The sequence below is a fragment of the Rhinoraja longicauda genome, chromosome 6, assembly GCF_053455715.1.
Source record: "Rhinoraja longicauda isolate Sanriku21f chromosome 6, sRhiLon1.1, whole genome shotgun sequence".
NCBI classification, from domain to species: Eukaryota; Metazoa; Chordata; class Chondrichthyes; order Rajiformes; family Arhynchobatidae; genus Rhinoraja; species Rhinoraja longicauda.
Genome location: NC_135958.1, coordinates 19,956,226 through 19,978,636, shown reverse-complemented (window position 1 = coordinate 19,978,636; position 22,411 = coordinate 19,956,226). Strand labels below are relative to the sequence as shown.

Genomic DNA, 22,411 nt, shown 5'->3' with positions numbered 1-22,411 from the left:
AGGTTATAACCTTTCATTACTGGAAAGTTGGCGTCAGGTGCAAAATCTAAAAAAAAATTCTCAACACAATTTTTTTTAACATGGTGCAAGGATTGTTCATCAAAATGTATGATATTTAATAATATAAAGCATTAATGGTACAGAATACCGTAATAACAAAGGTTTATATAGGATCAGAAGCAGGGAAAGCTAGAAGGCCAATATTTCAACAGCTCAAATCTTCTTGCATCTTAATCTCAGCAGATATGTATCAAATTATCTCTCCATTATCTTCAAGGATCCCTCATGGACAATTTAATTGCCTTTTGCACAAATAAAAATCTGCCAATTATTCATCTCTATAAACTTTCGAAATTGCAGAGATGCAATCTTGTACTGGTAATTGAGTACATGCAAGGCATTTTTTAAAGTCAATACACTAGATGAAAAATCAAATGAGTGTAAATAAAGGTTATTGTAACTCAGAGTGTCTCATAAACATAGGTAAATGAAGAGAATCTTCAAGAAATCAAACTGCTGATTTTCCAAAGACTACACATATACAAACAATGCTGGTTAATGCCATGTTCAAACATTTGCTAACAAGGAACACAGTTCTGCATAAAAAAAATTAGGGAGTAAACCACACCAAGGGATGCAAAGAGAATATCACAATTCTACTAAATTTTGGAATGATGCACAGTGATTAGGCACAACTGTAACACTTTGCCATCAATAATAATATTGAGTGAATGTACCAAACTCGAATATTATGATTGCTCAAACCAAGAGAGATTTTAAAGATAGGTCGGGCAGCATCTCGGGAGAGAAGGAATGGGTGACGTTTCGGGTCGAGACCCTTCTTCAGACTGATGTCAGGGGGGGGCGGGACAAAGGAAGGATATAGGTGGAGACAGGAAGATAGAGGGAGATCTGGGAAGGAGGAGGGGAAGAGAGGGACAGAGGAACTATCTAAAGTTGGAGAAGTCGATGTTCATACCAAGGGGCTGCAAACTGCCCAGGCAAAATATGAGGTGCTGTTCCTCCAATTTCCGGTGGGCCTCACTATGGCATTGGAGGAGGCCCATGACAGAAAGGTCAGACTGGGAATGGGAGGGGGAGTTGAAGTGCTCGGCCACCGGGAGATCAGTTTGGTTAATGCGGACCGAATCCCCATCTACCAACACTCTCCTCCGCCTAGCAGAGCTGGTTCTTACCCTCAACAACTTCTCCTTTGACTCCTCCCACTTCCTCCAAACCAGAGGCGTAGCTATGGGCACTCACATGGGCCCTAGCTATGCCTGCCTCTGTCGGGTACGTCGAACAATCCCTGTTCCGGACGTACACTGGCCCCATCCCCGAACTCTACCTCCGCTACATCGACGACTGCATTGGTGCTACCTCTTGTACCCATGCAGAACTCACTGACTTCATACACTTCACCTCCAATTTCCATCCTGCCCTTAAATATACCTGGACTATCTCCAACATCTCCCTCCCGTTTCTGGACCTCACCATCTCCATCACAGGAGACAGACTAGTGACGGACATTTACTATAAACCCACTGACTCACACAGCTATCTGGACTAACTTCTTCCCACCCGGTCCCCTGCAAAAAGTCTATCCCCTACTCCCAATTCCTCCGTCTACGCCGCATCTGCGCCCGGGATGAGGTGTTTCACACTATGGCCTCGGAGATGTCCTCGTTCTTCAGGAAACGGGGCTTCCCCTCCTCCATTATAGATGAGGCTCTCACTAGGGTCTCTTCTACATCCCGCAACTCCGCTCTTGCTCCCCCTCCCCCCACTCGCAACAAGGACAGAATCCCCCTCGTTCTCACCTTCCACCCCACCAGCCAGCGGATCCAACAAATTATCCGCCAACATTTCCGTCACCTACAACGGGACCCCGCCACTGGCCATATTTTCCCATCCCCTCCACTCACTGCGTTCCGCAGAGACCGTTCCCTCCGCAACTCCCTGGTCCACTCGTCCCTTCCTACCCAAACCACCCCAACCCCGGGCACTTTCCCCTGCAACCGCACGAGATGCAACACCTGTCCCTTTACCTCCCCCCTCAACTCCATCCAAGGACCCAAACAGTCTTACCAGGTGAGACAAAGGTTCACCTGCACCTCCTCCAACCTCATCTATTGCATCCGCTGCTCTAGATGCCAACTTATTTACATCGGCGAAACCAAGCGCAGGCTCGGCGATCGCTTCGCTGAACACCTGCGCTCGGTCCGCATTAACCAAACTGATCTCCCGGTGGCCGAGCACTTCAACTCCCCATCCCATTCCCAGTCTGACCATTCTCTCATGGGCCTCCTCCAGTGCCATAGTGAGGCCCACCGGAAATTGGAGGAACAGCACCTCATATTTCGCCTGGGCAGTTTGCAGCCCCTTGGTATGAACATCGACTTCTCCAACTTTAGATAGTTCCTCTGTCCTTCTCTTCCCCTCCTCCTTCCCAGATCTCCCTCTATCTTCCTGTCTCCACCTTATCCTTCCTTTGTCCCGCCCCCCTTGACATCAATCTGAAGACGGGTCTCGACCCGAAACGTCACCCATTCCTTCTCTCCCGAGATGCTACCCGACCTGCTGAGTTACTCCAGCACTTTGTGAATAAATACCTTCGATTTGTACCAGCATCTGCAGTTATTTTCTTATTCTACGAGATTTTAAAGATTATAGATTGGTCTGAATTTTTGAATGTCATTAATTTGCAATTCATGTAAGCAATTACATGTTCAGTTTTTTATGGAAAACTGTTCCAAATCAAGCAGCTTGATGGAGATTTTTAAAACATTGTTTCATCAGAGGTGAATGCCAGGACTGGAGAACAGCAAATGTAGTACTCTTATCCAAATGGGCAGCAGGTATAAACCAGGTAATTACAGATCAATAAATGTATTAGCTGAGGTAGGAATGTGTGGTGTGAGGGTCAAACAGACCATGTCAGCTAAGATGGAGTTGTCAGCTAAATTAGCAGCACAGCATTCCAAACTTCAAAAACAAGTTTTCGAACATGTTTCCAAACAATTCTGGTTATTAGTTTAGTTTAGTTTACTTTAGAGATACAGCTAGGAAACAGGCCCTTCGGCCCACCGAGTCCGCGCCGACCAGCGATCCTCGCACATTAATACTATCCTACACACACTAGGGACAATTTACACATACAACAAGCCAATTAACTTACAAGCGCTGTAAGGCAACAACTCTACCGCTGCGCCACCGTGCTGACCATGTGTGGGTTTGCAGAGCTGGGCGGACCACCTACCCCCTAAGTTTGCGGATAACACGAAGCTGGGGGGCAGTGTTAGCTGTGAGGAGGATGCTAGGAGGCTGCAACGTGACTTGGATAGGTTAGGTGAGTGGGCAAATGCATGGCAGATGCAGTATAATGTGGATAAATGTGAGGTTATCCACTTTGGTGGCAAGAACAGGAAAGCAGACTATTACCTGAATGGTGGCCGATTAGGAGAAGGGGAGATGCAACGAGACCTGGGTGTCATGGTACACCAGTCATTGAAAGTAGGCATGCAGGTGCAGCAGGCAGTGAAGAAAGCGAATGGTATGTTGGCATTCATAGCGAGGGGATTTGAGTATAGGAGCAGGGAGGTTCTGCTGCAGTTGTACAGGGCATTGGTGAGACCACACCTGGAGTGTTGCGTACAGTTTTGGTCTCCTAATCTGAGGAAAGACATTCTTGCCATAGAGGGAGTACAGAGAAGGTTCACCAGATTGATTCCTGGGATGGCAGGACTTTCATATGAAGAAAGACTGGATAGACTCGGCTTGTACTCGCTGGAATTTAGAAGATTGAGGGGGGATCTTATAGAAACTTACAAAATTCTTAAGGGGTTGGACAGGCTAGATGCAGGAAGATTGTTCCTGATGTTGGGGAAGTCCAGAACAAGGGGTCACAGTTTAAGGATAAGGGGGAAGTCTTTTAGGACCGAGAAGAGAATTTTTTTTTCACACAGAGTGGTGAATCTGTGGAATTCTCTGCCACAGAAGGCAGTTGAGGCCAGTTCATTGGCTATATTTAAGAGGGAGTTAGATGTGGCCCTTGTGGCTAAAGGGATCAGGGGGTATGGAGAGAAGGCAGGTATGGGATACTGAGTTGGATGATCAGCCATGATCACATTGAATGGCGGTGCAGGCTTGAAGGGCCGAATGGCCTACTCCTGCACCTATTTTCTATGTTTCTACATTTTCTATGTTTCTAAGGCAAGTAGTGCAGAAACAGTGCACACAACCAGCTAAGTGTGACAAGCCTGATTGGGCAGCCTCATGATTAGCTCACGGGAGGGGGTCAGGCACATACAGAATGGACGAGAAACGCCATTAAAGACTGTGTCGGGGGGCCTTCCAGAGGAGGAGAAAACCCCGGCTTTGGACCATGTCACGGAGGGTGTCAGGTGATCGACAACAGATCACCGCCCGGAGGCACGCTTTGCTGTGTACTCGGGGTTTGCAAGTGCGTACGCGGATAGATGAGTCTTTGTGCCTTATTTGGTAGTGTCATAAAATACCTTGCCATACAAACTCTGTTATCTGAATCTGGTGATTTATCGAACACAACAGAAAGTTATTAAAATTCTTCTATGAACGGGATTAACCTTCAGTTGTAAAAACAGGAATTAATCAAAGATAGTCAGTTTTGTTAGGGGGAAATCCTTTCTGCATAATTTTATGGCATTTTTAAAACAGATAAAATTGTGGTTGATGGTCTTCAGTAAAAGTTGTTGACAATGTCCCATTTGGAAGTACTACAAAACATCAGACTCATTCTTTGTTCCAAAATTAGCTTGGTAATAGGAAACAGAGTGTGATAGTGGAAGGTAGTTTTTGCAATAGGAAGTCTGTGAACACTGGTGTACTATAATCGTTGGCACTAGGACTTTTACCTGTTTGTTTTGCAGTCACAATTTGGATATGAATGGAGAGGCATGATCAGTAAGTTTTCAGATGACCCAAAAATCAGTAATGTTATTGATAGTGAGGAAGATGATCTTAGGATACAGAATGATGTTGGTCAGTGAGTCAGGGGAGAAGTTCAGGGCAGACAGAAATTGGTCCTGATAAGTACAAGTTGATGGATTTTGGTGTCTAATAAAGTGTGGGCTTACACCGTGAATAGTAGGACCCTAGGAGCATCAAGAATCCCTGAAGCATACGTAGATAAAGTAGTGAAGAAGTCATTGAAGATATTTGCCTTCATTAGCCGGGATGTAGAATGTAAGAGCAGGGAGATTATGGCCCATCTTTATAGAACTTTGTTTAGACTATAGCTGGAGTATTCTACGCTGTTCAATTGCTAGAAGGACATGATTGCACTAGAGAGGGTGCAGATGCGTTTCACCTGGATATTGCCTGGATTGGAGTGTTCCAGATATGAGAGACTGCATTTGTTCTCCTTGGAGCAGAGGAGGCTGAGAGAAGACATGATAAAGCTATACTAAATTTTAGAGGCGTTCAGGTAGATAAGAAGAAACATGTCCCCATAGCCGAAGTATCTGAAGGGCATAGCTTTAGGTCAAGGGGTAAGATGGGAAATGAAAGGGAACCTTTTCACTCAAATGATGGGTGTAATCTGAAATGCAATGCATGGGTGGGTGGTGAAGGATGGTATTCTCAGAATGATAAAGAAGCATTAAATAAACAATTGGATCACAGAATCATAGAAGGCTGCGAACTAAGTGCTGATAACTGGCATTGCTACAGATTGGTACAATGATCAGTATGAACATGGACCATAGGGCCTGTTTCTGCACTGTTAGGACATTATGGATTCGTGACAGGAAATGAAAATTAGTAGAAGCAGGAATGAATGCTGCAGAGAGAGTTTGAAGTAAAATGCAGGGGATTGAGGAGGAAATTGAGATGCAAGGAGAATAATGAGAAATGATCTTGGCTCAGAAGGAGGCGGAATTGGAATTACTGCAGTTAATGAATAACAAGGGATTGGTTATATGAGTAATTTACATGGCCAGAAATAATGGTAATATTGTTAAATACAGTATGAAATCAAGGAAAACTTTGTAGAACAGAAAATACACATTTTCACTTAGACCAGGAAAATCAAACAGGCACACGTGGTTTGAAATACGAGTTCACAGAATTATTTGAACTGATTTCTAGTAGAAATGCATCAAGGAATCAGGTATGAAGCAGCCAAAAATGACACTAAGTGCCGGAGTAACTCAGCGATCAGGCAGCATCTCTGTAGAACATGAATAAGTGATGTTTTGGGTTGGAACCATTCTTCACACTGATTGTGGTTGAGAGGGGTGGGTGGGAAAGGGGGGAAGGGGGGTGGCAAAGCAGCTGGAACAGAGGAAGACAGGTCAAAATCTGGCAAATAGTAGATGGATACAGGTGAGGGGAGTTATTGATAGGCAGATGGTTGGACGAAGGCCAGAGATGAAAAGACAGATGGTGTGAGAGAAAATACCTGTTTGCTCCCCATCTGTAAAAAGTTAGCACTTGATAAGCACTATGGTAAAATCAATGGGAAGTAAAATGAATGTCCCAGCAAGGACTTCTTAAATCACCTATAGTTCCTGATTTGCAGCAAAATGTGCTTCTTGTTTTACCGTGATACAAGGTTAATAACAACAGTATACCATAGGTCACAACCTATCGATCCAATTTCTGTCAGTAAGTCAGAAATGCTGCCCAAGCATACTGATGACATAATTATGTGTTCAAACTACAATAGGCAAGTAACACTAGCACATCAGGAAGAATACTGACAAATAGTACCCAGCACAATTTCACAATAGGTCAGACTTCTGCTGGAAATGGCCACAACTAGAACATAAGAGCAGTACAGCCCTGGAATAGGCACTTTCGTCCACAATGTCTATGCCCAACATAATGCAAAGACCAACTCTTATTGCCTGCACATAATCCATATGCCTACATTCCCTACATGCCCATGTATCTATCCACAAGCCTTATGAATGCCACTATCGTATCTACCTCCAACACCACCCCACCGCATGTTCCAAGCACTCACCACCCTCTGTGTAAAAAAAATGCTCCATTAAACTTTATCCCTCTCTCCTTAAAGTTGTGCCCTTTAGCATTTGATATTTACATTTGATATTTCCATTCTGGGGAAAAAGTTATTACTTAAGATAGATAGATAGATAGAGAGGCTATCAATGCCTCTCATAGTTTTATATATTTTTAGCAGGTCTCAAACTTTCAACCTTCAACGTTCCAGAGAACAAATCCAAATCTGTCCAACTGCTTCTTGTTGCCAATTTGCTCTAATCCAGGCATCGTTCTGATAAACCTTCTTTGCACCCTTTGCAAAGACATTGCAAAGGATTGTGCAAAAAAAAAAAAATTTCAATTACAGCATATAAATTTAAATTAATACAGAAAAGAAAATTTAGTCCCTGGAGTTATAATAGTTAACAGTCCTGATGGCCTGTGGGAAGAAACTCCATCTCATCCTCTCCGTTTTCACAGCATGACAGCAGAGGCGTTTGCCTGACCGTAGCAGCTGGAACAGTTCGTTGCTGGGGTGGCAGGGGTCCCTAATAATCTTGCTTGCTCTCGATCTGCACCTCCTGATGTATAGGTCCTGCAGGGGGACGAGTGTAGTTCCCATGGTGCGTTCTCCCGAACGCACTACTCTCTGCAGGGCCTTCCTGTCCTGGGCAGAGCTGTTCCCAAACCAGACTGTGATGTTGCCGGACAGGATGCTCTCTACAGCCCCAGAGTAGAAGCATTGAAGGATCCTCAGAGACACTCTGAATTTCCTCAGCTGTCTAAGGTGGTAAAGGCGCTGCTTTGCCTTACCCACCAGTGCGGCAATGTGTGTTGTCCATGTCAGATCCTCTTTGATGTGGACTCCCAGGTATTTAAAGCTGCTCACCCTACCCACAGTAGACCCATTTATTTCCAGTGGCATGTACGTCCTTGGATGTCGACTCCTTCTAAAGTCCACAATCAGCTCCTTAGTTTTTTTAACTAAGTAGCCTTTCCAAAGTCCTATAAAGCTGTATCATGACTCCCTGACTCATAAACTCAATGCCTCAACCAATGAAGGCAAGCAAACCATATGCCTTCTTTACCATTCGATCTATTTGTGTTGCCACTTTAAGGAATTTAAGGACTTGAACCCCAAGATCCTCTGTGCATCAATGCTGTTTAGGGTCTTGCCATGAATTGTATATTTTTCCCTTACATCTGACCTCCCAAAGTGCAACACTTCACACTTGCTGGGACTAAATTCCATCTGCCATTTCTCTACCCATTTCTGTACCTGATCTACATCGCACTGTATACTTTGAGAGCCTTCCTCATTGTGTGACCCCTCAATCCTCGACCCCAGCAAATGTGACAGCATCTGCAAACTTCCTAACCAACCTATCTACGTTTATGTCCACATCATTTATATATATCACAAACAGCATAGGTTCCAGCACATATCCTTACGGTACTTCACTGCAAATCTTCACTGGTCACCTACCTCCAGCCTAAATATCGTCCATCATAACACAATGTCTTTTACCAGCAATCCAATTCTGAATCCATATGACCAAGTCACTGTTAATCCTGTGCATCTTTATCTTCTGGATCAGCCTACCAATGGGGGACTTTTTTTAAATGCCTCAATAAAATCCCTCTAAACAACATCCAGTACCCCTATACTCATCAATCACCTTTGTCATCACCTCAAAAAACCTCAATCAAGTTAGTAAGCCATGGTGACTATCCCTAATTAATCCATTCTCTTCCAAATGGGAGCTAATCCTATCCCAAAGAATCCTCTCCATCAGCTTCCCAACCACTGAAGTGAAGCTCAGTGGCATATAATTTACTGGATTATTTCTACTTCAATGACTCAATGGTGCTTAATTGTCACATGTGCAAACGCACAGTGAATTTTTTTTCTTACGAACAGCCCAGTAGAGTATCACCATAATGGCAGTTGTACAGAAATAGTCTACTGAGCCCGCATACAAGAGGCGCTAGGTTTGGCACCATCGTCCCTTTTTAACCAAAGCAACAGCATTAGCACATACCTTCTCCTTGGTTACCCTCCCATTTTAATGGTATAAAAGCGTTGAGATTTTCTTTAAGCCAACTCGCCAAAGTCATTGTGTGGCCCATTTTGGCCCTTTTAATTTCTTGTTTGAGTTCTTTCACTTTATATTTCTCAAAGGCCATGTCTGATTTCATCTTCTAAAACCTTGCACATGCTTCCTTTTTCTTTTTGCCCAAATCTACAATTTCTTTGGTCATCGAAGGTTCCCTTTCTTTGTTATCCTTGTCCCTCCTCCTTACTGGAACATGCCAGTCCTGAACTTTGATCAACTGGCCTTTAAACTACTCCTTCGTCAGATGTGGAAACAAGGAACTGCAGGTGCTGATTTACAAAAAAAAGACACAACGTGCTGAAGTAACTCAGCGGGTCAGCATCTCTGGAAAACACGGTTAAAGGGTCTGAAGAAGTGTCCCAGCCCGAAACATCACTTATCCATGTTCTTTGTGTCTTTTTCCCTCACATAAGCTAAGGACTTACCCAATAACAACTGCTCCCAATGTACCCCCTTGAGCTCCTGTCTAATAACATTGTCATTTACCTTACTCCAATTTAAGTACAGGTTGAACACCAATTTTTCAGCACCCTCGGTTCCAGAACCTTTCTGGATTATCTGTTTCACCGGACCAACAAAGCTCATGTGATATTGAAATGACAATACTCCCCTGGTCCACTAAAAACACCCCTCCGGTGTATAAAGTACCATGAAGAAATGTAAATAAAACAAATATAAAATGTAAACTAAATGTGAATAGAATAACCTGCCAACCCGTTCCCATCTACTACCATCTCCCTAGCCGTTTAGAGCCCCAGCTTCTGACCCCACTCCCGACTCACAAAGTGCACCATGTCATGTTTGACACGGTTATTATTGTGGCTCACATTGTAGCCCCAGCCGACAGTCTTTTCTTCAGGTCGCCAACCCTACACCCCCTCCCTCCCCCTCCTCTCCTCCCGCCGCCCCCTCCCTCATCCTCTACTCCAGTTGACAGGGGCACAGATAAGCTAAATACCATTGTCTTTTTCCCAGGGTTTGGGAATCATGAACTAGAGGGCACCAGTTTTTACACAAGAAGAGAAACATTTAATAGGAAGCTAACGGGCAACTTTTTCATATTTCTCATAACTCAACATAACCCAGCGGTGTGAATGTTGAATTCTCTAATTTTAGGTAACATCTATAAACACACCCTTCCCCCCTCCCCTTGCTCCCCCCTCCCCTTGCTGCTAGAGTAACTAGAAAGAGAATAAGACTCCTCAGAAACCAAAGTCATCTATGTATGGAGCCGCAGGAGATGAGCAAGGCCCTCAATTAATATTTCTCCTCTGCTTTTACTGAGGTGAAAGACGTGAAGGCTAGGGAATTTGGGAAAATTAATGTCTATGTTTTGAGGGTAATCCGTATTACAGTCAAGGAAATGCTGGATGTCCTAAAACGTATGAAGATAGATAAATCTCCCCTTTCTGATCAGTTACATCCAAGGACACTTTAGGAAGCTAGAGAAGAAACAGGTCCGGGCTGAGGTATATGAATCAACATTAGATACGGGTGAGGTGCCGAAAGACTGGAGGCTGGCTAAAGTCATGCCTCTAAGTGCTACAAAGATAAACTGGGGAACTATAAACCAGTAAACCTAACATGAAATTTGGAGGGGTTTCTTAGGGATAAGATATATGTATGCATTTGGAAAGACCATGGTCGATCAGGATAGTCAGCATAAATTGGTGGAAGGTTGGTTTTCAGACTGAAAACCGGTGCCTAGCGGTGGGATTCAAGGATCATTGCTGGGCCCATTGCTATTTGTTATCTATATCAATAATTTGGATATACAAGGCATCATCAGATGACACCAAACTAAGTAATATCGTAGGTAGACACAAAATGCTGGAGTAACTCAGCGAGCCAGGTAGCATCTCTAGAGAGAAGGAAAGGGTGACGTATCGGGTTGAGACCCTTCTTCAAACTGATGTCAAGGGAGTGGCTGGGACAGAGATAGAATGTAGTCAGAGACAGTAAGACTGGTGGGAGAACTGGGAATGGGATGGAGAGAGAGAGAGAAAGCAAGGGCTATTTGAAGTTAGAGAGGTCAATGTTCATACCGCTGGGGTGTAAGCTACCCAAGCGAAATATGAGATCCTGTTCCTCCAATTTGCACTGGGCCTCACTCTGACAATGGAAGCCCAGGACAGAAAGGTCAGATTGGGAATGGGAGTTAAAGTGCTAAGCAACCGGGAGATCAGGTAGGTTAAGGAGGACTGAGCGGAGGTGTTCAGCGAAACGATCGCCGAGCAATATCGTAGACAGGGTAGAGGGTTATCAAGAAATACAGTGGGATCTTGATCAGCTGGGCAAGTAGGTGAGGCTAAATGGAGTTTAATTCACATAAGTGTGAGGAGTTGCATTTTGGGAATGCAAACCATGAAGGCCTTCATAGGTCAACAGGACCTTAGGGTGTGTTGTAGAGCAGAGAGATTGAGGATTGAAGTATATAGTTCTGTGAAAGTAACATCACAAGTAGATGTTGATGGAGAAGGCTTTTGCTATGCTGGCCTTCATCAATCAGTCAGGGAATTGAGTATAGAGGTTAGAACCTATGTTAAAGTTGGTGAGGCTGCACCTTGAGCATTGTGTTCAGTTGTGGTCAATCCACTACAGGAAAGATGCTATTAAGCTGGAAAGAGTGCAAAAATGATTTACAAATCTGACACCGGGATTCAAGGGCCTAAGCTATAGGGAGAAATCGGGCAGGCTAGCACTTTATTCCTTCAAGAGCAGGAGTCTGAGGGGCGATCTTATAGATCTTATAAAATCATGTGGGGAATAGATAGGATGAATGCATAGAGTCTTTCTCCCAGGGTAGTGAATCAAAAACTAGAGGGCATCAATTTAACATGAGGGGAAATATTTAATAGGTACACGAGGTACAACTTTTTCAACATAGAGGGTGGTGGGTATATGGAACAAGCTGACAGAGGAAGTAGTTGAGGCAGATACAATAACAATTTATCCCTGAAAGATACTTGGATGTGTACATAGAAAGGAAAGGTTTAGATATATATGGGCCAAATGCAGGCAAATATGACTAGCTTTGATGGGGTTTCTTGATTGGCAATTTCAAATAAAGTTTTCCAAGTTTGGTAGCGCAGACAGCTGCCTCTGAAGAATTAGAGACATATTGGTTGTGCTGTGTTGCAAAGATTGACACAAATGACACAGCAGAAACTAACTACTCTGAGGCCAACATAAGATCTCTCCTATGAATTTGCAATCCCCTTAATTCACCCAGTAAGATAACAAAATGCATTGCCAAACTCGTGAGCTGTAGCATGGTTGGCATTTTAATTCAGCACAGGCACTTTTTTGACCTGGAAAAAGTCCTCACTTTTAGTCTTACCTTAAGATTTGTTGCCTTTTTAACAAGCTTTGGATTGACCAGTTCCATCGCCTTCTTTTTAAATCCATCCGACAACTTGAGAAGGGTGCCCTTCATGGCTTGATCAGTTGGTTCAACGCTGTCTGTCGCCATTTTGTATTCACTTCATAATTAATCAGTTTAACTGTAAGAGTATGAAAAAGGTTAGGCACACTGTAGGTCAATGATCATACTGTACAAGAGCAAGAACCAGTATGTGGTGTTTCCCTGCACACAAGTCAAAATCACAGATACATTTTGGCATCCTCTGCTAAGACTGCTAGCTGTTCATGGGTACTGATATATATTTCTCCACCACCCCCCAAATGGAATCCAGTTGTGGTTAATCAAGAATGCACAATAAATAGTTATAATTCTATCCATAATGCTGGTGAGCAATGAGTGCTCTGCAGATAATGTAGTATGGCTATTGAATGTATTTATTTCACAAAATGCTGGAGTAACTCAGACTGAAGAAGGGTCTCGACCCGAAACGTCACCCATTCCTTCTCTCCCGAGATGCTGCCTGACCTGCTGAGTTACTCCAGCATTTTGTGAAATAAATACCTTCGATTTGTACCAGCATCTGCAGTTATTTTCTTACACTACATGGCTATTGAATGGATTTGCATCATAACCCATTGACTCGGGATGCTGTATACCAGCATGACTTCAAACAACACAAAGGAGTCCTACTCTCCATTTAAATTACCCCAATCCATCAGACCACTCATCAGATAAGACAGCTTTAAAGCATCTTTAAAGTCATAAATATTTACAGAAGGAAAGCACTGGGCCTACCCCCTTTCTTAGAAGAAATCAAAATTAATCTCTTTGAGTTACTTTGAAAATGTATCCTTTTAAAAATTGCAATAGTTTCTATTTCTCATCAAAATTCCATATTCTATCAACTTTGCCCATTATTTGTTTTCATATATAGTACCCATAATTAGCGTTTATACTGATGAAAGCAAAACATCTCAAGTTCTTCAGATTTCTATTTCCCGGTAGTAGATAACATCATAGAAGGTCTATGTGTACCCTCTATAACTCTGTGCAAAATACAGCTTACTGATAAGATTTGTATGCCTCACTAATCATTTTTTAATGTTGTATGCATTAAAACTAGGTTAATGTTACTATTGTGAACCTTAAGTGTTGCCATTAGCATGCTGTGAACCTAACACTCAAAATTCCTGAGGCTCCTCAAAAACACCAAAAGGTGGTTCCAGTCAGACAATTCTGTATGTTATTTTGTTAAAGCCGAAATGTACACATTTACACTTACTGATGCAGAATTCTTTGGTTTATTTGTCCAATTCTAGCATTATCTCTTTGCAGCTTCATTTGGATTTCTCAAGAATTCCCTTGGATTTAATTTAATCGGCTTTCACCTCATTCAGCTATATCACTTTGCCATATCAAATGACTATAAGAACAAAACCAAATGAATCTGCACAGTATCAACAGAAAGAAGATTCAGAACTATCCCGTAAAGTCCTTCCTGTAAATATCTGACGACTTCTGCCTAAATTGGGAGAGTAGATTTGTCGATGAGTCAATTGGGATCAATAGGAGATAAGCATGGAAAAAGGCCCTTCGGCCCACCAATTCCATGCTGACCATCAACCACCCATTTATACTAATCCTACATTAATCTCACATTTTCAACAACTCCCCAGAATTTACCATCTATCTGCACAAAGAACAATTTACAGAGATTAATTAACTTACCAACCCATACCTATTTGGGATGTAGAGGAAACCCCAAAGAAATCAAGTCGCAAGGTGAACATGCAAACTCCACACAGGCAGCAACCTCAGATCAGGATTGAATCTGGATCCCAGGCACTGTGAGGTAGTGACATTCTTAGCTATGCCACTGTGCTGCCCTCAATTAACAACCTGGAACACCAATCCCCATTAACATTACAGGAAAACACCAATCTTTCCACTCCCCACACCCAATTACCTTCCCCTCCTCTACTTCCTCCATCTGCTGGTGATTCGCCCTTCCAGGCTCCCACTTTTCTTCCACACCCTTGTTCCCTTCCACCCACCAGACCTCTCTCTGGTTCAACACTGCACTCTCTAACTTCCTTTCTGAACAGATTCCACCATTTGCATCTCTTTGCTTCCTCCACTTATAACTTCCAGCCTTAGTTACTATCTTCACCCTTCTCCCTTTCCAAAGAGTTCAAGGGGGAACGTGTTGGAAGTAAACAAAATTATGATGGAATAGATGGAATATTGGGAATTTTTTTCCAACAACAGAATGTCAGAAACTACAGGACATATATGTAGGTTAGGGCAAGAAGTAGAGGCGTACTTAAAGATATGAGGGACTGTAGATGGTATTTTACAAAAAAAGAAACAAAGTGCTGAAAGAACATAAAAATGAGATGCCCATCTGGTGAAGCGACACAGGACTAAATGCACACTAAGTACCCAAGGCAGTATGCAATGGGCAGAATAGTGAAGCCACAATCAAATGGTTAGATCAGAGTTCTGCAATTGTATCACATAGGTTTTTAGTGGATAATTAAACTGTTAACAGGAGAAAGCTCCATGATCAACTTATATCATCAATAAAAGTACAACCCAGTATGTGAGTGTCAAAAACAAAGCCAAAGCTTTTACAAATTTCAGCCAAAATTGCTGAGTGGATGATTCATTTCAGCCTTCTTCTGAGGTCACAAAAAAAGTCTTCATTCAATTCAATTCACTTTCTGCTATATCAGGAAATGCCTGAGAAAACTGAATACACCAAAGGTTATGGGATTTGATGACATCCTGGCTGTAACGCTGATAAATTGCACCCTGGAACTCATTACAGCCTTTGCCCAATCATGAATAAAAATTGCTAAATTCCAGAAGTAAAATTATAACAACTGTCCTTCACGCAACAGAGCATTTGACAAGGTCCCTCAAGGCCCCTGGTAAACCAAACACAAAAACAATTATGAAGAAAACATTGCATTGGCTGGTTATACCTCATGTATAGAACAGCAATTGTGTTTAATGGAGGCTTCAGAGCAATTAAATAGCCCTGAGGCTGATGCAATTGCAGCAAGTCATAGACAACAATCAGACATGGCTAGACACAAAATGCTGGAGTAACAGCTGGACAGACATCTCTAGAGACAAGGAATGGGTGACGTCACTCCAGCATTTTATATGTATCTTCAGTGTAAACCAGCATCTGCAGTTCCTTCCTACACAATCAGACATGGCTAGTCAGAACCACTCCCCTTTATGTTCTAAGGCATTGCGAAGTCCCTTAGGATCAACATTCTAGGATTCACCTTCAACCAGCCCTTCAGTGCACCAACCAAATAAAATATTTTAGCTGGAGGGCAGGTCTGAGCCAGGCTATCCTGCAGTACATAAATCACTTCTCAAGAAGTGATTCAGCTATACAGAATGGAAGCAGGCCCTTTGGCCCACCTTCTGCATGCTAGCCAAGTTGGCATTTTTCTGGGCTAGTCCCATTTGCCTGCATTTGGCACATAGCCCACTTCCCCTTCCAATCAATACATCTGTACAAATATCCTTAAAAAGTCATAATTGTATCCACATCTATAGCTTCCTCAGGTAGCTCATTCCACATGTGGACTAACCTCTTAAATCTTCCCCTCACAGCATAGGTCTATGCTCTCTTGTTTTACAATCTTCTACCCTGGGAAAAAGACAAGCATTCATTTTATCCATGCCCCTCATGATATTGTACACCTCAATCAGGGCATTTGCAGCCAAACTAACCTCTCTCTCAAAATTCAAGCCCACAAGTCCAGGAAACATCCTGGTGAATTTCATTTGCACCCTTTCCAATGTTACGGCATTCTTCCTATAACCAGGCAACGACAACTTCATACAGCACTCCAGGTAGTGTCCTACCAATGGCTTGTACAGTTACATCATTACGTCCCAACTTTCGTACTCAATAACTTCTGAATGAAGGCAAGCATGCCAAACAATTTATTCACTACACTTTCCATTTCAGAGAACTGTGCACCTGTACTCCAGTAACAGTATACAGGGCTCTATCATTTACTATAATAATAATATTATAATAATATTCATTTATTGTCATTGCAACGAGTACAACGAAATTAAAAAATAGCCAATCCTGACGGTGCGTAAAAACATGTATGCAATAAATGCAAAAACAAATAAATACAATTATATTAAGTACAAAAGTTTTAACAGTGTTGCCTAGTGCAGAAGGTAGTGTTCAGTTCTCGTATGGCCCTGGGGTAAAAACTGTTCTTAAGTCTGTTTGTTCGGGATTTGATCGACCTGAAACGTCGACCAGAGGGCAGATGAACAAACAGACGGTGGCCGGGGTGGGATATAACCCACGTGTTTCGATGAGTGGAGGTCCAACAATGTTTAATAACCAAAAAATGTACTTGGGATAAAACAACCTGCTTGTTTGGCACACCCTCATCCAGCCTAATATTCTCTGCCTCCACCAGCATCACATTATAAGTACAAAGTGTGGCATTTTCATTTGCACTGCAGCAATTCACAAAGGTCTCTCTGGCAGCTTCTCCCCAGATCAAAACTCTGACCACAGAAGTACATAGACAGCATACGATCAACACTCGCTCCAAGTCACACACTATCCTGAGTTGGAAATACAGGTCCACCACCAATTTTCCGGCACCCTTGGTTCCAGAGCTTTGCTGGATTATCCATTTTGACGGACCAAGAGAGGTCATGGCTTCTGAGAGGAGTCAAACGGTACTGGAACAGTCTGCCTATGCCACCAGGAAGGGCCGAGATACCGGCTCGCGGTCTCAGCCTCAGAAGTTAGCAATGGGAACACAACTGCCAGCTTCGGCTAGGCCGCAGTTCCAGAAACCCGGCTGCAGGAGACAAATTCGACCCGCCAATCGGCCGCAGACATTAGCAAAGGGAACGGATCTGTCGGCTCCCACCAGGCAGGAGTTCTAGAACCCCAGCCGCATGGCGCAAATTCAACCCGCCGATCGGTTACAGAAGTCCCGATGAGGTTGAGATCGGTCACCTCAAAGACTAAGATGCTTGTTAACCACCTGGCTGATCCAATGCTGCTTGTTAACCACCTGGCTGATCCAATGTAGGTAAATCTGATTGAACACAAGGCAATTGCTTAACTGGTCACCAACGTTCAGTCCTCAGGGACAGCCCTGAACTTTCCAGTACACGTCACTTTAATTGTCCATCCCACAACTCCAAACAATGAGGCCCAAAGTAAGCATGGGGGACAAGTCCTCATCTTCCACCTGGGCGTGTTGCAGCCTTCTGGACCCAATGACTTCCACAACTTTAGGTAGCTTGACTTCTATCTGCATCAATCTGCTGTGTCTGACATTGGCTAAATTTGTTTGTTACCTTTTTTCACCCCCTCGGAGTGGAAGATGTCCCCAGCCTTGCCGACCAGGCATGTCTCCCTTACCTGCATTTTATGACTCGTACATCTGTCTATGATCTCACTCTCCCATTGATTATTGGCAAGACAACCTTGTTTACATATTATCCCCATGGTTACCCAGATTTTACCCTATCAGAGACATCCCCCTCCCCCACCCTCCCTACACTTTAATTCCTTCTCTCCCGAGATGCTGCCCGACCTGCTGAGTTACTCCAGCACTTTGTGACTAAATACCTTCGATTTGTACCAGCATCTGCAGTTATTTTCTTATACTTTAATTAGTTCCTTTTGTCTCATTTCCAGTTCTGACAAAGGGCCTTCTGACCTAAACCCATTAATTCTGCTTCTCCTTCCCCAGATGCAGCCTAACCTGCTGAATATTTCCAGCATTTTCTGTTATTATCTCAGGCAAATCATTCCGTCTGATACAAGTTGAGTATCTACGTAATATCATTACTTTTGTGACATATACGGTAGTGGTGACTTATCTGTGAATCAATAAATTACCCCTTTACCTACCCCTATAATAAAGTGATCCCTACATCCTCATTTTTATAATCAATCCGTGAACTTGAGCAAAAAAACTAACAACTGGAGGAACTCTGGATCCGCTAGTATCTCTGGAAGGAAATGAACAGATGACGCTTCAGGTCAGAACCTATCTTCTCAAGTCTGAAAAATAGTCCCAAACCAAAACGTCGCCTGTCCATTTCCCTCCACAGATGCAGCCTGACCTGCCGAGTGGCTCGAACAGTTTGATTTTTTTCTCACGATTCCAGCATCTGCAGCCCTCTGACTGTGTCTCCATTGTGCTCCTTGTACTTTCGCAATACCCACTTATCCTCTCAGTATTCACATTTTTTCACCGTAAAGTTTCTTCTCCGTCAATTATACTTTTCACAGATTCACCGCACAAAACATAAACAAATAAAAAGTTTCAAAAGTGAAAAGAGAATAAGGCATAATTAGATGGGGGGGGGGGAGATAAAAATTGGCGGCCGGACCCAGCACCACAATCACCTAACCCTGAGTACACTCACACCGTCGGGAGATCATGCGGACGGACTCGGGGAGGAAGCCCTTTTCCACCGGCGAAGGCAGCTTGCTCGCCGCGTCCCCTCCTGCCCGTAGTCTCCGGCATCGGCTGCTGTGTTTCTCGTCACCATGGCAACGTTGCCCAGCCGCCGTTGGCCGACGCGATTCCTGCCCGGCCCTCACCATGGCAACAGAGCTGGGCTCAGGGATAACGGGAGCCGTCGGCCCAGGGCCCCGCTACTCGCCGTTTCCACCAAAGATAATAGTGCAGAGCAAGATAGACCACTCGTCCCTAAAAACCGTAGTATTTTACTACCGAGAGACTGGCGCCATTTTAATAGGCAGAAACTTGCAGAAACATTTTAAAAGAAAAATAACAAAAATCTGTGAATTGATAGATAAGATATATTCTGCATTTTTATGGTATCGTCACACATACTGTTCCCCCAAAACACTGATTACATTGTGAGAGGCAGAGCGAGATAACCACTTAGGAGGTGTTTGCGCAGTCATCAACCAGAACCAGAACGATGGGTTTTGCTTACTAAAATGGCGGACGTTACGCTCCTTTGCGTCAGTAAAGACTACACTCCAGTATAGGCGATTTCGACGGAGTGGTTCATCTTGCTCCTCTAGTATCTTTGGTTTCCACTTGAGTCGAGTCTCAGCCGGGAGTTGTCACTTCAGATTCCTCTTCCTGTGAATTTCTATCAACGAATTCTGCACGGGTGCAGTAGGCAGTCCCGATGCAGTTGGCGTTGCAGCAGAAAAAGAGTTGAGGGATGATGCCTGTGTACATTTGGAACAAGGACTATTCGAGGTAAACAGCAAAAAGGTAGTTGAGTTAGCACCATGGACTAGGGTTGGTACATGTGTGGAGTACTCTGTTGGTACTTGTGTGGAGTTTGAATGGAGAGATCAAAAATAAGAAAGTCGAGTTCAAAATAAGAAAAATGTCGTCAGTCTGATGGGATTATACTATTGGCCTCCTAATCGCCAGCAGGAGGTGGAGGAACAGATATAAAGGCAGATTACAGATTTTGGAAAGATGTAAGAGCAAGTGTTGTCATAGTGGGCGACTTCACCTTCCCCAGTATTGAATGGAATGTGCTCAGTGCAAAATGCTTAGATGGCGAAGAATTTTTGTTTGGTATGTCCAAAAGTGTTTCATGAAACAGTATGTACATAAACGAACTGGAGGAGGTCCCATTCTAGACCTTGTATTGGGAAACGTTCCTGGATAGGTGACTGGTGTTTCAATAGATGAGTATTTTGGGAACAGTGATGCAGGTCCGTTCATTATAAGACAATTATTATATACAAGGATAACTTTGGTCCTTGGGGTAAAGTACTAAATTAGGGAAAGGCAAACAACAATTGGAGTGCAGAGAAGATTTACAAGGATGTTGCCAGTACTTGGGGGCTGCGCTATAGGAAGAGGTTGGATAGGCTATGTCATTATTCTTTGGAGTGCAGAAGGGTGAGGGGTGATCTTATAGAGGTGTAGAAGATCACAAGGGGAATAGATAGGGTGAATGCACAGAGTCTTTTACCCAAAGGAAGGGAAACAAAAACCAGAGAACATAGGTGAAGGTGATAGGGGAAAGATTTAATAGGAACCTGAGGGGCAACGTTTTCACACAAGGAGTGGGTGGGTACCTGGAATGAGCTGCCAGAGGAGATAGTTGAGGCAGATAATATAACAGCTTTTAAAAGACATTTGGACAGGCACGTGGTGAGGAATAATTTAAAGGGATGTGGGCCAAATGCAGGCTCCTAGTGCAGATGGGGCATCTTGGTCGGCATGAGCAAGTTGGCCTAAAAGGCCTGTTTCCATGCTGTGTGACTCTATGACTCGAAAGCTTTTTAACCAGGTGCCAGGAAGAGTAAGTTGGGACCAGCTATTTTGTGGCAAATCCACTAAAGACAATTAAAGGCTAGATAAGAGAACTTTGGATGACCAGACCGGTTGTAAATTTGGTCAAAAATAAAAAGGAAGCTTATGTAAGGTTTACGAAAATGACATCCGACGGGACCTTTGAAGAATGTAAAACAAGCAGGGAAGAACTCAAACAGGCAATTAGAAGGGCCAAAAGGGCCCATGAAATAAGAAAATCCCAAGGCTTTTTGTACATACATTAAAACCAAGGAGGTAACCAGGGAGAAAATGGACCACTTAAAGATAAAAAAGGGAATTTATGCTTGGAGTCAAACGATGTAGGGAAGATACTAAACAAGAATTCACCAAGGAAAAGGGAATAGGTGACAGTGAGAGCAGTGTGAGAAATATTAATATCCAAAGGGGGTTTAAGAAAGATATGGTGTTGGGGCTCTTGAAGAGCATTAAGGTGGATAAATCCCCAGGGTCTGATGGGGTATATCCCAGTTTATTGCGAGAGGCAAGAGAGGAAATTGGAGGAGCCTTGAAGAAGATCTTTGTATCTTCTCCAGCCAAAGGTGGGGTCTCAGATGACTGGAGAGCAACTAGGAAGGGAAGTGGAGATTTTACGGAGGTGACTCTCACATCTGGGGTAGGGTTCTTCAGGATAGGATTTACATTTGGAAGAGGATAGATAATTACAATCAGTCAGCATGGCTTTGTCTGCAGCTGGTCCTGTCTAACTAACTTGATTGAGTTTTTTAAGGTGATCAATGAGGGTAGGGCAGTGCTTGTTGTTTGCATGGATTTTTGTAAGGCATTTGATAAAGTCCCACATGGTAGGCTGATCCAGAAGATTATGATACATGGGATCTATGGTAGCATTGTCATTTGGAGTTATAACACCGACATCTGTAGTGCAGTCCAAATCAATGGGTGGGAATCCCCGTCAGATCTGGAGACAGGCAGGGTTGCCCTCTCTCCGTCTGTTCGTCTGTTGTAATCCGAGTCCATCAGGAAGGACGCGCGCATAAGAGGAGTGACATTGCCAGGCAGTGGGGGCACTCAGGTCAAAACCTCCCTGTACATGGACGATGTCGCCGTCTTCTGCTCGGATCCAGGGTCGGTCCGCAGATTAATTAGCGCCTGCAACCAGTTTGAGTTGGCCACAGGACTCAGGGTGAACCGCAGGAAGAGCGAGGCCATGCTCCTTGGCAACTGGCCCGACCATCAAGCGAACTTCTTGAAGGTGTTGGGGATCTGGTTCAGGGGGGCTGAGGCGTGTGACAAGAATTGGCTGGAGTGGATAACCAGGGTGGGGAATAAACTGGATCTGTGGAAGCAGCGCTCCCTCTCCATCACGGGAAAAAATCTGGTCATCGGGTGTGAGGTGCTCTCGGGGCTGCTGTATTTGGCGCAAGTGTGGCCTGTCCTTCTCTCCTACGCCACAGGAACCACCCGGGCCATCTTCCACTTCATCTGGGGGTCGAGAATGGACCGGGTGCGACGGGCCACAATGCACATGTCGGCAGACAACGGGGGGTGAAAACGTGCCCAACGTCACCCTCATCCTGATGGCCACCTTCGTGTATGGCTGCATCAGGCGGAGCATAGAG

At 43.8% G+C, this 22,411-nt stretch overlaps 1 protein-coding gene across 1 annotated transcript in view; it reads right to left on the bottom strand.

Moving 5' to 3' along the window:
• The window catches only part of hydin (HYDIN axonemal central pair apparatus protein), a 382,743-nt gene extending 363,724 nt beyond the window's left edge, over positions 1-19,019 (bottom strand). Inside the window, exons 1-2 of the mRNA XM_078401540.1 lie at positions 18,922-19,019; positions 12,445-12,607 (exon numbers count right to left, since the gene is read on the bottom strand). Coding sequence (XP_078257666.1) covers positions 12,445-12,576 — 132 coding nt within the window. The 5' untranslated portion in view covers positions 12,577-12,607; positions 18,922-19,019. The remainder of the gene's footprint in view (positions 1-12,444; positions 12,608-18,921) is intronic.
• Between the last annotated feature and the right edge of the window lie 3,392 nt (positions 19,020-22,411).